At 40.2% G+C, this 16,745-nt stretch overlaps 1 protein-coding gene across 1 annotated transcript in view; it reads right to left on the bottom strand.

Annotated features, from left to right (window-relative positions):
• Positions 1-339: 339 nt before the first annotated feature.
• Positions 340-16,745, bottom strand: part of LOC144770324 (myosin-3) — a 100,177-nt gene continuing 83,771 nt past the window's right edge. Inside the window, exons 28-40 of the mRNA XM_078654756.1 lie at positions 14,640-14,758; positions 13,931-14,127; positions 11,984-12,167; positions 9,807-9,972; positions 5,767-5,891; positions 4,285-4,593; positions 3,992-4,195; positions 3,776-3,901; positions 2,769-2,939; positions 2,569-2,673; positions 2,385-2,480; positions 1,617-1,754; positions 340-488 (exon numbers count right to left, since the gene is read on the bottom strand). Coding sequence (XP_078510882.1) covers positions 465-488; positions 1,617-1,754; positions 2,385-2,480; positions 2,569-2,673; positions 2,769-2,939; positions 3,776-3,901; positions 3,992-4,195; positions 4,285-4,593; positions 5,767-5,891; positions 9,807-9,972; positions 11,984-12,167; positions 13,931-14,127; positions 14,640-14,758 — 1,964 coding nt within the window. The 3' untranslated portion in view covers positions 340-464. The remainder of the gene's footprint in view (positions 489-1,616; positions 1,755-2,384; positions 2,481-2,568; positions 2,674-2,768; positions 2,940-3,775; positions 3,902-3,991; positions 4,196-4,284; positions 4,594-5,766; positions 5,892-9,806; positions 9,973-11,983; positions 12,168-13,930; positions 14,128-14,639; positions 14,759-16,745) is intronic.

Below are 16,745 nucleotides of genomic sequence, written 5' to 3'. Positions count from 1 at the left end.
ATGAAATGGTGATTTCCTAATTGTGATTCACATTAAATAGTAATTAGGAACTCGCTATTTCAAACTTTTTTACATGTGGTCCTAAATTCCCAAACACTCTCCACTCAGTCGTTGATTCCATCTTTGCCTTTGACCCTTTACACCACTCCGCTGCCTTTCAACTAGGTTTGCGCCATATAAATATGACATACGTATGTATGTATATATATATATTTATATATATATATATATATATGTTTCATCCCATCCACATCTACATTAAAATCCATAAATTCCAAAGAAAAGTTGAACTCAAAGAAAATAATGCTCTTTGCACAATATCATGGAACAATTACACAATTTTTGAATCCATGGAACGTTTATTTTCTAAGTACAGTGGACTGAAAAGGCATCTACTATTAAGACTATTAGCTTCAGGAACCTTCACATTTTGTGCAATTTCCCACTATTTCTCAGACCCGAACTCATTCTTCATTTGATATGACCACCTGGAGAAAGAAATAGAAAGAGTTCAAAGGGTTTGTAATGCGTGACAGCCCACATTTAAAATATATAAAACAATGTTTATCTTTTGTTACGATTACCTTGCTTGCATAACATTACAGGAAATCTTATTAATCTTAATTTTTAATAATCCAAAACATACATATTAGCTGTAAAAATCTTTTGTTCGGCACTACTATGTGAGAATGTGTTGTGTTGCTTTTTGTTGTGTTGTTACATATGCTTGTAAATTGTGAACCAAATCAGCAGTAGGTTCAGTAATGCTGCTAGGTAGGCTGTACTAAAACACTACAAATGGTGTTGTAAGGAAGATCAGACAAATGAGGGCTCTCATGGAGCCAATAAGGCATAAAGAGCGGTAAATACAAGTAGAACTACCAAAATTAGTGTGCTGTTATATATGTGGAAAATAAACAAGTTAATATGAACATTTGAGTGAGCAAATCAACCATGTAGCACCATTGTTAGTGGGAAGACAAGCCTGACAGCATAATATCTATGCTTGGATGAAATTCCGAAAAATAAATTGTGCACAATTATTGAAAATGCTGGCTACGGCATGTTGCACTATTTGTAGCTACAACATGTCCTCGTGTCTATTTTTGGTGCAGAAACACAATTTATGCTAAAAATAAATTCACACCTAATGCGAAAAACAGCTGCTCGCATTCGGTTTGTTTGTGTGCTTCCCATGATCCCACTATTGGATTTTTACTCAAACGAAGACTCGATTATGCGCCTTGGCATAATGGTGTATTCTCAGCCATGTTGTCTACCAATCAAAATGCAAAAACCTGAAAATTGCACAAGATTACACAGGCAAAATTGAAATTTCATGCAGGCTTAATAATAACCCAGGTAATGGTGATAGTTACAAATGTTTTCATTGGGTTACAGGCTGTATAACATACTTCTACCTACACTCACCTCCAGATTTCGGTGGATGGATGGATGGGTGGATGTATAGATGGATGGATGGATGGATAAATGGATGGATAAATGGATGGATGAATGGATAGATATCAATTTGCGTCTTCTGATATAAAGAATAAGTCTGAGTTATAGTTTCCAGAAATATGATTATCTGTCTTGGTTAATGAATGTTTGCTTACCTTTGAGGTAGTAACTTCACGTGTCTTGACTCTCAGCTTATTAACCTGTGACTCTGCAATATCCGCACGCTCCTCTGCCTCTTCCAGCTCATGTTGGTATTTCCTGCACTTGGACAGGTGAGTATTAGAATGCTCCTCCTATTGGAGAAACACAAATTTGAAACCATTCAATAAGTGCCTTGTATGAAAGTTCACATTTTCACATGCAATAAAACTTAAGGGTTTGTGCACCTCATAGAAAGATCAGCACTTTAATAAGTGCAGAACTCAAGTACTCTTTTCAGTCACAAAAAAACAAGATTTGGGAAACTAGAGCGTGGTGTGGAATGCTAAAATGGGTGAGTCACTTAGAGAATATGACATGGGTTGATTATCAATATCGGTAATCATGCTATTATTGCATATATCGCTTTATATGAGGAATAACATTTGAAAACGGCATTTTTACATCCTTTTCTACCTTTGATGGTGCAGAATAAGCACTAGATGGTTGCTGCTGCTAATGGATATGAATTTCTAATGCTTATTTTGGTTCCATAATTCCAGAGAAAATCATGTGACAAGCGCTGAAGTCCAATTACTGTACATTTCTGACTTTCTCAAAATGGCTTCCAGAGTGTCCACATATGCTCAATTAAAAACAGTTACATTGTGACATCTGGTCCTCAGCTGCAAATACCACTCTTGTTATCCAATCTCATACCAAGACCACCCATCTCTGAAAACTTTTCAAAGTTTACACACATTTATTGGCTGTACTGCACTTACCGCCTCTTCAGCCTGCCTCTTGTAAGATTTGACTTTGAGCTGAAGTTTGTCCACCAGGTCGGTCAGTCTTAGAATGTTCTTTCTGTCTTCCTCAGCCTATTAAAATACAATTTAAGTGAGTTACAGATTGTTGAGGGTCTTGAAAAAGAAGCCAGGCATGACATAATATCCCTCCAAAACCAACCTGGAAGGACAGCTCCTTGACGCGTCTTTCATATTTGCGCACACCCTTTATGGCTTCTGCACCTCGCTTCTGCTCTGCATCAACTTCCCCCTCTAGTTCGCGAATCTGTTAGGAGAAAAGGAGAATCATTTTGCTGGTTCACAAATGCAAGGAGATTGGCCACACTACTTAGTTGGCGCTGAGCTGGACCAGGCTCTCACCCTAGCCTCCATTTTCTGGAGCTGCTTCTTTCCTCCTTTCAGGGCCAGTTGTTCGGCCTCGTCCAGCCGAAGCTGCAGGTCCTTCACAGTCTGGTCCATATTCTTCTTCATCCTCTCTAGGTGAGCGCTGGTATCTTGTTCCTTCTTTAATTCTTCAGCCATCATGGCAGCCTGGTTGGAAAAGAAGCATTAATTGTAAAACCAATCAAAGATATATTTGACATCATACATTAAGAGAAAAGATCTGTGAAAATGAAAAACACATGAAACAGTATGTACATCATAAAGTATCATTTGCCAAAACATAATAATCTGTTAGAGATTTATAAAAATTGATTTCAGTCTTTTAGATTAAATGTTTTTTATTATTCTCATATGAAACTGCTGCCTCCTTCGGCACTGTTTGTGGTCTTTTAACTAATGATGGCATGCATGAATTACCACAGTGGTACACAAACATGGAATAGCATGGTGCTTGAGTTGGAAGTATAGACATCATCTGATGGTCCTATACAGTGAACAAGCAGTAAACAGAAGTCAACCTTCATCTAATAAAGAAGTGGTCATTTTTAATTACTTTGGTTGCACTCTGTGACCAGTATGTTACAGCACTCCCCATGCAGAGACTTTCATAACTACACACGTAGGGATTTCTCATGCACTGTATCAGGGTTGTTAGAACTGCCCAGTGTTTACTTCTGTGAGCTACAATCCTAAATGTAGTGCCATCACATACAATGCGATAGTGCCGAAGGTAATGTGCATGCAATCAACACGACATTGCACTGAAGTAGAAGTCTGAAATCATAAAATGTTTCTTTGTGATGTCAAAGTGTATGTATGGTCGTAAAATGACAATGAATAATCATGAATATGCATTTACAGCATTGATCAGCCTGTTAAGTACGCGGCCATGTTGTTTGGTTTTGGCCAATAATCTTTAAAATCATGAAAGCAATCTTGTAAATATCATTTTGCAAAAGCAGTAAAGCAATGTAAATTCTTACATCTGTTATCGCCTTCTTAGCTTTCTCTTCTGCATTTTTCGCATCCCGTGTGGAGTCCTCAACCTCCCCTTGCAGTTGTGAAATATCAGTTTCAAGCTTCTTCTTTGTGTTTATAAGGCTGGTATTCTGTAAAGAAAACATATTCAATTATGTTTTTACACATTTCTTCTCTTTGGTAGTACCCAAGCAGTCCAATCCATCAATTTTTCAACTTACCTGAGTGTGGAGCAGCTGTACACGTTCCGTGACATCCAAAAGTTCCTGCTCAGCAATTTTCCGAGCCCTTTCAGTTTGCTCTAGGGAAGCCCTCAGCTCCTCAATTTCAGCCAGAAGCAAGTTGTTTCGGCGTTCAACCATCGCCAACTGCTCCTTCAAATCTTCCTGGCCTCGGAGAGCATCATCCAGATGTAGCTGTGCATCCTTTATACAAAAATAAAGAATGCATATTAGATACTGTGAAAATGTCTTGATTCAGCAATTAGAATGCATTAATTAAAAACCTAGAAGACCTTAAGTTGTGCCTGAACGATCCTGAGGTGTTTCTGAGCTTCAGCCGCCTGCCGGTTGGAATGACTTAACTGGATCTCCATTTCGTTCAGGTCCCCCTCCATCTTCTTTTTGATCCTCACTGCTTCATTCCTACTGCGGATCTCAGATTCTAGGGCGGTCTGCATTGTCTCCATCACCCTCTGGTGGTTTCTCTTCAGCTGATCAATTTCCTCGTCTTTCTCTGCAATTTTCCTGTCAATATCAGCTCTCACCTGAGTCAATTCAAGTTGAATACGAAGGATTTTTGCCTCTTCGTGCTCAAGAGCTGCCTGTTATTGAAATAAAGAGGTGAAGACATAAAGTGTTAATGAAACATGCATTGTTTTTAGATGTATCAAGACGACCAAGTGAGAAAAGTGATACCAGTTCACCTGGTAGAGAATTTCATGAAATGAAGCCTTAAAATGCTAACTATTTTCAGCAAAAACTGAATAGATTAGTACTTGGACACAATGACGTACTTAGATGCCAGTAATTGGTAAGTTGCTAGGACCCAAATTATTTCCAGATACTTACACTAGACAAGTGCTTTCAGATACTCAACAAAGAAATATCCTAAAAAAATCTTGTTGGAGGAGAGGTACGATGCCAGGTGATATACCATCTAAAAGCTAAGTGATAACACTAACTGGCTCATTTAGATGGATAAGTTAGACGTAAAATGTCATTTGGCAAGCTTCAAGAAACAACGTAAGTTAGCAGTTGAACACAAATTGCATTCCTCCTGTACTTGTGCGGACAGTGAGCGCCAGCTTTTATCCGATTGTAATTGTCATTACGGTTGTAATTGCAAATCTGCGCTCAAGTAGCAACAATTAACCGATGACTGACCCATCATCCATTTACTAGTGCACAAGTGTTGACTGGGCTCAAGAGTAGACACAAGTCTTGGTGCAAATGTAATATATTCCAGCGTGCTTTAGACTCACATGGGTGTAACTTGGCCCACAGGTAACAGGACACCCAAATCACCTATCCAGCTAGTGCAAGAGAGCTTAATATCTCATGAAAATGGTTATCTTAATCAAAATATAAGAAATAAGTAGCAGATTTTCCTCATTCAAGTTTCAAGTTTCAATGTAGGTATCATCGTCCACTAAACCACTAAAAACACCGACTTCTGTAATTAATTATTAGATTAAACAACTAAGGGCCTGATGGATTAAATGCTTTGTGTGGTCGCAAAGCATGCAAAACCACAAGTCACAATGTGTGAAAGGAACACTGGGAATCAGAAATATCTTCCTAAATCACAATGTTCACTTTGTGACTCATTCGGGGAGATGGGGGCGTGAAAGGGGCACTCCCTTTTCCCCAACGGAAATGCAATGTGTCAAGGAAAGGAACTCGCAAAGTGGAAACTGCTCATGTCAGCCAGATTCTATTTTGTGAATCTAGTCAGCCAGCAACGGGCGGAGCGTACAGCTGTTAACGTATCTTACCTCAGCTTCTTCCAAGGCACTTTGCATCTCACTCCTTTCTTGCTCCACCTGCTTTTTGGATTTCTCCAGCTCATGAATGGTTTTGGTACTTTCCACAATTTGTTCTGTTAAATCTGTTATTTCACCTGTTAAAATGCAAGTCACGCCGTTAGAGCGAGAGCATCAGCCACAGACCATAGTAGAAAGTTCGAAGTTGCATTTACCAAACAATGCAAGATAATCCGATATTTTATGTCACGACTTGAATACAACATGCACCAAAACCATTGCAATCAAAACAGCAGGTAAATTTCAGGAAGCTCTGCCCTCTCCAAATAAAACCCCCAAACTCGTTCTGCCTTTCTGTAAATGCAACAGAATATTACAGTAGTGGGAAGGATGCAGGCATTGTGGTAGGGGTCTTCCTGAGATCTTGTGACAACTGTACAATATCGTTCACAAAATCAAGGCCATTTGGACTACATGCACCCGTTTTAGGATTTTCTCCAATTACCAACTGAGCAAAATTGCAACTGCTCTGGTTTTTCCTCATTCTATTACCGCCAGCTTGTTGCTGCTGATAATTGCTTGAAGAAAGTAGTGTGTAAGGCAGGGGTCTTCAAACTTGGGGGCAGCCCCGCCCCCACCTCCCAAGGGGGCTTCAAGTAATTCCAGGGGGTCTCTAGGCCCTGGCCAAAAGAAGCATTATGCTGATAACAGTTTTTTGTTGTCAGTGGAAAAAAATGAGCACCAATAAGCCGCTCTATAATGGGAAATGACTAACCTCTTTCGTCATTTACATCCTGGCTGGGAGAATTTTCAAAAGGGGAGATACTTCAAATTACTCTTGAAAACCCCTACCTCCATTCTAACAATCACTCAGTGGATACTTTTACATGTTAGTAAGGCCTGCATGACCAGAATAGTATGCTTAGTAATCATGTGTTTGATGGCATTTTTAAAACGATAAAATAGCTTAACTGCTAGTTTACAAAAGTCTAGACATATTTAAACATCGCCAGATAGATATATAATAGATAATTGTGAAAAATGTTGAGGGAGGGCGATGATTTATTAATTTTTTTTCACTAGTGGGGTGCGGCTTTAAAAAGTATGAAGGCCACTGGTGTAAGGGGTAAACACACGGCAAACAGATACAAAAACTTTTTTCGTCATTATTCTCCATTATTTAACACTGAGGTAATAATCAGCCACAAAAACACCTTCGATATGAGAGGTGTGTTTGTGTTTTGCAGCAATGATTGGTCTTCGCATTTGTTTTTAGGTGTTGGGTCCAAATGGGCAGACTGTCAGACTGTGCATAGCAAAAGAAACCCCTTGGACTTTAGCTGAATGTATATTGCAAAGATTGTTTTTCCCTTAACGCTGCACTACTAGAAAAGGAGAATTTGAATAGTGTGGGATCATTATGGATAACAATAAGGAGAGCTATGTTCACCTGCAATCGAATGTAAAAAGAAACTATAATAAGGTGCTCAAGGGAAGAGGGATTGACCTAATGACCGGAGTAGTCAGAAACTCAACTGAACACGAAATTATAAAGGGATATAGACATCTAGTCAGATTTAAAAGAGTAGTTAAGGATGCCATGACACCATGCCACCAACAAAGAGACGGATTCAAAATCTAAGCAGCATAGATACAAAATATGTTGTGCTTTTTAAGTGCAACAATAAGGTGCAGATGTAGGATTTTAAGAGCCACGTGGGAAGTGTGTAGAAGACCAAGGAAACAACAGGCAAAACAATACTGTGTTCAGAGCTCACAACAGAATGTGTCGAACAAGGTCTGTGAGTGACCTGCAGTGGAAACAACAGAACAGTTTGTCTCTTTTCAGTGCCTCTTGGGAGATTATAAACGTGATTGGTAAGGAAATGAAGTCATAGTGGCTGCATTCTTGGGTGTCTGGAGGGGTGGCATTTGCCCAAGTAAAACCCATGTTTAATAATGCTTTATATAGGTAGCGGTCCTAAAGGCAAGAAAAGGGCGAATGGAGTCCCAAATCGCAAACATTAGAACCAGGTTTGAAAGTACAAGCAAGTTAGTCTGATCTGACCTCTGACAAATTATTGTAGTATTTCTAAAGGAAAGATGAATTGCATTTCCTGAATCAATTTCCACTATTAGTCAGTCTTTGTCTTGTATTCATATTCATTATAGCTTTATGGGCTACCGTAGCGGGTTAAACAGGCTATTGAAGTCCTGCTACCGCGTTAAAGGCCTGAGCCAAAGGCGGGCTATAAAGCTTATAGAATATTACACCCAATGAGGGCAGAATGTTCTAATTAGAAAAACAAACCCCTCTTGGAGCTCGGGTGGTTGACAACTCTTGCTGTTAAAGTTCCTTGAGTTAACAGCCACACACAGGGCAACAGCTGTTAGCTGATAAACATTCACAGCAATAGCTGTGAAATAGGTGGAAACCAGCCCCTAGTCCTCCCTGCCTTGACTAAACTTCTTTTAGTAGTTCAGCCAGGCCAGGGAGACCCCAGACCTGTGCAGCATTCTGAAGCCCTAATGGCACTGAACGACAGGAGGGGGGAAAGGGGAAGGCTGCGTGTGTCCTCCGTTGTTTTCTTAACATTCTATAAATCTTATACACCTCTACAATAAGTATTGGTCAAGGTTAGCAATAAAGGCTTACATAGCACATTGGTGATACATTGTTTTCAGAACTCAAATGAGGTGCTAAGTGGGTTAATAAAGCAATAGTGCAAGACAAAGCACTCTATAATATCTAAATCCAATGGGTCAGCATCCTATTCCTGTTGAAGTTTCTAGAGCAGCGTGCGCCATCTGAAGTGGTGGGTGGCAAGCGATAATGCACGATGTAGGCTTGCATTGAGGTAGGTCGGTAGAGTTGACCGAGTGGTCATTAGAGTCATCAAACTAGATGAGGTTGCTTGCTTTGGAAGTGGACTTACAGGTTTTCAGGCAAGGGGGAGGGAGAAATATTGTCGGGCAAATGGTATGAATTTGAGTTTGATTGGGGATAGAAAATGGCAGACACGCAGGTTTGCTGAATGGGACAAGGGGTAAAGAAGGAACAATTAATTTAGGTGTTTTTAATAAAAGAAGATGTGAATCAAAGGTCGAGAAAAATACATAATGTCAATATGTTTTTGTTTTTCAGAAGCAAAGAGCTTCCAGTACAATGTAGATGAAAGGTTTTCTGGAGATTGCTACTACAACAACCTGTGGGGATATAGATGGGGGTGTCAGACTGCATTAGCATGCGGTTAAACTCATGAGCATTCTAGTGTCTATGATAAAACGTCACAGTCCATCCCTGACCCTATCTCCGGATTGTTGGGCTTCAAAACTCATCAGTAATTCGCTTTGGATTTGGATCTAGTGCCTGCTATAAATATCACAACTTGAGAAGCTGTGTAAGATCATTCTTGGTACTTTATGTCTTGTATTCCTTTATAAATTTCCAAGGCACCCTCAATCTTGCCCTCATATTAAGAGAGACAGACCTCCATTTCAGCGAGGACTGTACTTTTTTATTACAGTATGCTTGTCAAAAACTCCTTATGATTGGTATTTCTGCTAGATATGGGGAGGAGCTTTCAACAAAAACATCCAAAGCCACTCAGTTGCGTCAGCTCATAAAATAGATCCGTGGACAAAACAGTAGTAATAATAGCTTCACAGGGAAATAATGTTTGTTGAAACAAGCTGATCTCAACCACTTTCATTTTAAAGTGCTAAATCTACAAATTAAATGACTTTATATACTGTATATAAATATGTCGCACACCGTGCACATTTGGGCCAAAAGACATTTCGATACCTTGTTTTCCCACCTACAACACTAAAAATGGATTTTTGTATTGTTTCTCTATTTATCAACAAAAATAGAAATGATGGCCTCGTTGTAAGGCACTCTGTGGCAATTAATTTCTTTAAGGAAGAAGAATATTTATTTTGCCCTCAACTCTTCCATCGACCACAGCACATCCCTTCCTGTGTAAGCACCACAGCTTCAGGATAACAGCAACGAATTTAAATAATCGAATGCTGCACAACAATCTTACTTTGCAGGTTTTTGTTTTCTCGCTTCATTGTCTCCAGCTGGTCCAGTGATTCCTCATAGGCGTTTTTCATTTTGAAAAGCTCTGTGCTGAGGGATCGAGATTCCTTCACCGAGGCCTCAAGCTCTGCCTGGGTTTCTTCATACTTTTGCTTCCATTCCGCCAGAACCTTTGTGGGAATAAAGGAGAATCCATGTTGGAAGGTCTGTATCTGACATTTTTACTGAATTTGATTGAAATAATAATTTTGATAACCATGGGTTTTTGTTAGATTTGCTCATACCCAATCTCTGCACTACACTTTGCTAAATCGGCGTACGTTGCTGTAAAGCACGGCTATGGGTAGCAGCAGTGCCCCCTCCATGCCACACTCTAACCTGTTGCAGTCAGGCCGCCCTACACCAATGGCAAAGGAGTTGTAGTCCTCTATGTGGAAACCAGAAGATGTGAGATGTTTGGTATTGCAGATAGTTCTTAGCAATTCTGCTTCATCACTCAGTAATACCAGAGATGTTTTCCATGGTGTTTAGATAGAATATAAGAAACCGAAATATCGTGGGACAAAATATTGTGTCAAGAATATTGAGGACACACATATTGTGAAGGTAAAGGTAAGCAAATGTTTACTATATATAGCTCCACATATATGTACCTTGGTAATATATATATGGCGACTGGTGGGCTGTTATTCACGAATAAAGAGCACTGAAAACGAGAGCACGGAGTTTGTGGGTTTTCTCAATTTTCGTTGTCAGCGTGAGTGCAAGCTGGGTTGATTTCGGACTTTTGATATATATATATATATATATATATATATATATATATATATATATATATATATATATATATATATATATATATATATATATATATATATATATATATATGTATGTTCTATTTGTGAATCCTACCTTCTCCTATTGCAATCCCTGGAGGGACGATTTTAACATACTTGCAAGTAAATCCGTGCTCTGGGAGTTTATCCGACTTCACAGATTAAACAACTTCCGCTCTATTTATCTAATTAAAGGCCATTAAGCAGCTCTGTTGAATGCTAAGGCCGAACAGAATTCCTGTCCAATTACACGACTGGAATGGTGTTCCTGCATCTGCAAGTCTGGCAAGCAGGGATTTAAGTGGGTCGAGTCGGGTAAGTGCTCAGTACTGGCAGTTATAAAAAGCAGGTGCTGAGACAGGTCTCTATCTGGCTCTCCTTTTTTACCTTCACTCTCAGGGTGAAAAAAAATCTTAACTCTGCAGCAGTACCACCCTTGACTGACTCTGATGTAACTTCAAAGCGACTTGTTATAATTCTTGCACAGTCCCATCATTTTGGAACTAAAGCATTTTCAATACTATATACAACGAAGCCATAATTGTTGCTTATTTATCTTATGCAACTAACATCCATTGACAAAGCCAATAGTCCTGGCTTGTTGTAGGTGTAATGTTACGTGTTGAATTATATATCTGGATGCAATGACAGAAGCAGCACAATACTAGTCAGGCAGCACACTATACTAAGCACATATTTGTAGCTTACGTGTTTCTCAGCCACGCCCTTAATTACACTTACCATGCCCCTTTAAAAGACCCCCCCCCCCCAGTTGTTTCATCCCACTTAAACCCCTGCTGGCCAGTAAATTGCTTGAGGGTTCAGCTGCAATCACAGCCAGATCTCTGTCTGTGTCCCCACCTGGCCATCTCTCTACGGCAAGGAGGGACCATATAATATAATGTTCTACCCATGAGGGCACTTTTACCCATTCACTCTCATAGCCTCACAACCGCCTTCCTCCACCCAGCCACGTAGAATAGCACCTACTCAGAGCAAATTGTAAATGGGGCATTAAATTCCCCAGAACCGAGATTAGAATGCAGAATTCCTGCATGGTATTCCATGCCCACACAGTTAATCTTCATTCCAAGTGGTCTAAATCATAACTGCATGGTACTGGCGAGGTATTGACCTCATGGTACCAGTACATATGATTACAGATTATGTCCCCTGCAAGTACCCATCAATTTGTGATCGTGTATTTATGGTATTAATGCACAATGCAAATATTTGTGTAGATATTAGACCTTGCCTTCCACCCTTCCCTTTGTTGGTAGTCAAATGCCAGAAAACCCACATAGATCCGACTGTCCCTGAATCGCCCAATGATTTATCTGTGTACCTTGTCGAAGTTTCTCTGCTTTTTGTCAAGAGCCGCTGAAAAGGCGTTTGATCTCTCAACGTCAATCATCAAATCTTCAACCTCTCCTTGAAGTCTCTGCTTTGTCTTCTCTAATGAGGAGCATTTAGAATTCACAGCTTCGATTTGTTCTTCAGCCTCCTGGAGTCGCTGAGCAAGTTTCTTCCTGGAATATAAGCACACGTCAAATGAGAGTGGATGACGATTTTACCTTTGCAGAAAAATATAGCAACACTTCCATTTCATGAGGTTCGATACCGGGAAGCAAATGTGTGTTGCAAAATGTTATCAATAGACTACATGTAAACTGTAATTCAAATATCTCTTGAAAAAGACCTTCTCATTGAATTAACTGAAATGTAAAGTAAATTCTGACAGTCTGGGTTGATCTCCCTGTGCTTTATCATCACAAAAGTTCGCCTAGACCTAGACAACAGAAGGTCTCTGATATATCACAATTCAAACGCATCCTAAGACTTGGGATTAGTCCGCTTGAAGACCAGTAGCGGTCGGTGGTGGGAGTAGCTGCCAGGCGGTGACGTGGGGAGGGGGAGGGGCAGGGTGGGGGCAGCCGCAGTCGGCAGTAGGAGTTCCTGCAGGGCGGTGACGTGGGGAGGGGGAGGGGCAGGGTGGGGGGTAGTAATGTATGGATTACGGAGTTTAACAGGTAAGTAAACATATTAATAAATAAAACGAATTTAGTTGCGTGCACTGCATCACCAAATGTGATGCAGTGCGTGCAACGAAATAATAATACAAAAACACACACTTACATGCCGCTCCCTGTCCCGCTGCCGGCCACCTCGGTGCTACTCTGGTCCCGCAGGCACACAGCACAGGCTCCCTGACTCCCCACCCAATCCAGACGCAGCACTTATGCTATTAATCATCATGAGAGCAGTGCCAGGTTTGGCCTGGGTAGGCTGGTCTGACACTCACTTATGCACAGGGATCCTGTGCCTTTTCTCCACCCAGCTGTAAAACACAGCTGGGATGGAGAAATCTAAGTGCGCATGTTGGTTTGGCCGCCCTAGGAAAGCCAGCAAACCTGATATGCGCACTTACAGTACCCACAACTCCTTCTCCCTGGACAATAGAGGATTGCCCGGACCCTACCCCTCCCTACACTCTTCGCATCATAACTGTTTATCAGCCAAACTTTAGGGAACTCTAGACTTGCGCTGCCCCTGGTTGCTGGAGCTGAGCAGTGGGGCTGCGTTCCTCCGCCGTTACGGAAGAGCCGCCTCTGGGACCACAACTGTTCCTAATAATGGGGAATGCCAGGGATTGATTTGTAGAAAACCCCACCCACAGGCAGCAGGTGCAGTCTCATGAGTTTGAGGGAGAACTACTCAGATGAGAGAGAGCAACACAAAAAGGTATGAGAAGCACACAAAGGAGATCGCTGCAAAACACATGCATTTGTGGAGGGCTTAAGCAAACAGAAAAAGGGAGTTCACCAGAGTGAAACTGTGGAAGAACACAAGTAAAGAGGCTACACTCCAGTAGACGAACATACACAAGATGGACAAGGCAGGATATTGAATAAGAAGCAAACAAATGAAAGTGGCAGTAATGCCAACCAATAGTAAGCAATAGGTGGGCTTAAGCCTACTGTAAGATTTGGTAAGCCGCCCACAGGTTTTTTCCACCCAGACAGTTTGTGCTGGACTCAACTTAAAATTTGTGTTTTATTCACCTCCTATACTACTTATAAATAAGCATATGTCTGAACATGGATTTATAGGAATTATACCTGAGTGGCAATGCAATGTAAGATGATAATTTAAGTAATTGTATCACGATTTTAAAGATCAGCATTTATGTAGGGCATATAGTAACAGTATGAACTGTGGTGTATTTATTTTTACCAGAAATTAACATGCAGTTAATTTTATTTTTAATAAAAAAATATTTAAATATCCGTACTTAGCTTCTTCTAGCTCCTCAGTGCGCTGGATGGCGTCTGTCTCATACTTGGTCCTCCACTGAGCAACCTCTGCATTGGCTTTGGACAATGCGCGTTGAAGCTCAGATTTGGCCTCTTGCTCCTCTTCATACTGTTCACGCAGTAAGTCGCAATCATGGCGGGATGATTGCAGGCCATGTGCAATAGAATTCTTAGCCTAATACAGAAAAGAATCAATGTGAAATATTAATATTTCTAAAGACGGGCCCTTTTTTTCAACTAGTTAACTGCAAATGTGAGGATAGAGGCAACCTGGAATTAGTTTAGGGGGTGCTCAGCCAGCAATAATGAGATCTACCGCAAAATTAGCCCCACAAGAGTAAATCCTCTCTGGTGAAAATTCGTACAGTTGCAGCAGTACGTATATTTAGCAAATATTTCCTTCCGGGTCTGTATGTGAAATACCTGTTCCTTAAAGTGCATTTGAATTTTTACACAATGGAGGGCCTCTTTTGTTAAAGTTCTACATTTTTGTCACTGCAATGCAGAATGTTAGGCATGAAAAGTGAATATGATTTTTTTGGAACAAGTTTTAAAGAATGCACACTATGTTTTTTTATTTAATGGTGTTGCATGAAGTGGAGTTAATGGACCTTTTCGGTTAAAAGGGCATTATAGGACGTTGCACCATTATCTGTATCAAAATAGTCATTTCTGTCTAATTCATACCTTGATTTCTTCTTCCAGTTGTCTTTTTAGTTCTTCAATCTGCTGGGTGAATGCTTGCTTGCTCCTGGAGAGCTGAGACACTATACTTTCTCTTTCTTCCAGTTGACGGGCCAATTCACCTATGACCAAACGATATAAGGTTGGCTAAATCACAAAAAACTTTATTCATTTTATCTTCAATAAATACTATACAAAAACAAGTAAACAGTGCATACAGTTGGCCACGTGGGTTCATCTTTTAGCTCTCACTGGAGGTTAAACTGATGTAATCTGTCGGTTCAAATGAGGACATTTTAGGGGGCAAGAGTTTGGTCCACGTTTGGTAGTGAAACTGGAACAGGGAGGGAGCTACCACTACTGTTGAGGTCGTTGAACTCAAGCAGTGATAAGCACCACTTCTGGAGGTACAGAATCTTTACATCGTGGGCCTGACACATAATTGTTAATACGATTGGCGTTCAGTCTCTACTTTAACTAGAACTTAATGAGACGCTGGAGGAGAGAAAATACCAAAGTTCCTGGCGACGCGCAGCCTTCTAAAATATTTGTTCAAATCAAAAGAACAAAATTATATTCCAAATAGCCCCAATATGAACAAGCCATGCTAGAAAGACTTCCGGGTTCTCCTCTCCTTTGCTCGGTGGTCTAAGATTGGCTAAGTCAAGAAACATGTTGCACATTTTAAAATCTTGTTCATGATGTTAAATCCATTTCTGTAACAATATTGGATGAAATCTAACCAAAATAACAGTATCGGTGCACGAGAGGAACACTAGATTATCTGCCATCCCACCAAGAGAGCTGTTTTCTCTTTTCAACAGGTATACAGCAGAAAAAAAAACACCTGCTGAAGAACGCATTTTTATTTTGCTTTGCAATGGAATGTCACCATAGTTCTTTTATTCCTTTCATTTCATCAGCACATCCAATGTACTTTAACCACTGATCAGAAAATAAATTATTATCTAGAAAATGATTTACCCAATTATGTAAATTCGGATTTCTCAATTAAGTTTAATGCTTTTCAGAATCCGCGTTTGATAAACGTTTCCCACAACTATTAGTCTTCCAACAGGAAAATGTAACATCATTCGACCAAATCTTAAAGTCTGAATTTCGACTGAAAGCTGGCAGAATATAAATGAAACCGAAGTACAAAATGACACTAATTTCAACTTAATGTTCCCTTTGTGTGAACTTTTCCACTGACTAACTTATTTGTAATTTGTGCATGCCTATTGTCCTATTTGTTCTCTTGTAGTATTTTATTTTTATGAGTCCCTATTATTACACGAGTACATAAACTTACAAGTTAAAATTAATAACTGTATTGCAACTGACGAAGAAGTCTTGCATAAAGAGATACCACCACCTAGTGGTTTCTCAATGCAATTCATGATTGGTACATAAAATTCAATATAAATTATTAATAGCAGTATCCGTTTAACACTTTGTTTTTCCTGAAATTGCTCCGTTTACAGTTATCACATAACATTAACCTAGAAAATAGACTCCTTTCTGGGTATTATCCCATAATATATTGTACCCGTTTTTTTTAAGGGAACATTTGAGAGCATACGATAATTATTACGCAACTCATGGTTGCCGAACATGTTTTCCGAAGGGATTAGAATATTTACAATCTTGCTAATTCTCAGGCCCTTAATCTATGCACTGTGTACAGTGTAATATAAAAAAGGCAATTTCATGGGCCAAAATCTGCTCCTGCACGTGGCACTGCATATGATCAATATATTACACCAAGACCCAGATTTACAAAGATGCCAGGCAACTTAGCGTATCACCTGAAGTTGCTCTGCTGTGTTGCGTGACAAGGAGAGAGCATGAAAGCGCCATATCTACAGAAATAGGGCACTGTCATCCCCGCCCCCGAGCACTATCAGGCAGTCGTGTGCCACGCACACCATTGCACCATAGTGCAAGAGTGTCTGCATGAGTCTAGCGTAGTTTTTATACTGGAGGGGTACCCTTCCAACACAAAATACAATGCTTGGACTAACTTTAAACAGCCACGGCCCGTGGAGGGAGTTCCTTTGGGGCAGAAAGGTGAGGCGGGGGAGGGGCAGGGTGAGGGCTGATAAAACC

The sequence above is a fragment of the Lissotriton helveticus genome, chromosome 7 (assembly GCF_964261635.1).
Source record: "Lissotriton helveticus chromosome 7, aLisHel1.1, whole genome shotgun sequence".
Taxonomy (NCBI): Eukaryota; Metazoa; Chordata; class Amphibia; order Caudata; family Salamandridae; genus Lissotriton; species Lissotriton helveticus.
This window is presented reverse-complemented; position numbering and strand designations above follow the sequence as displayed.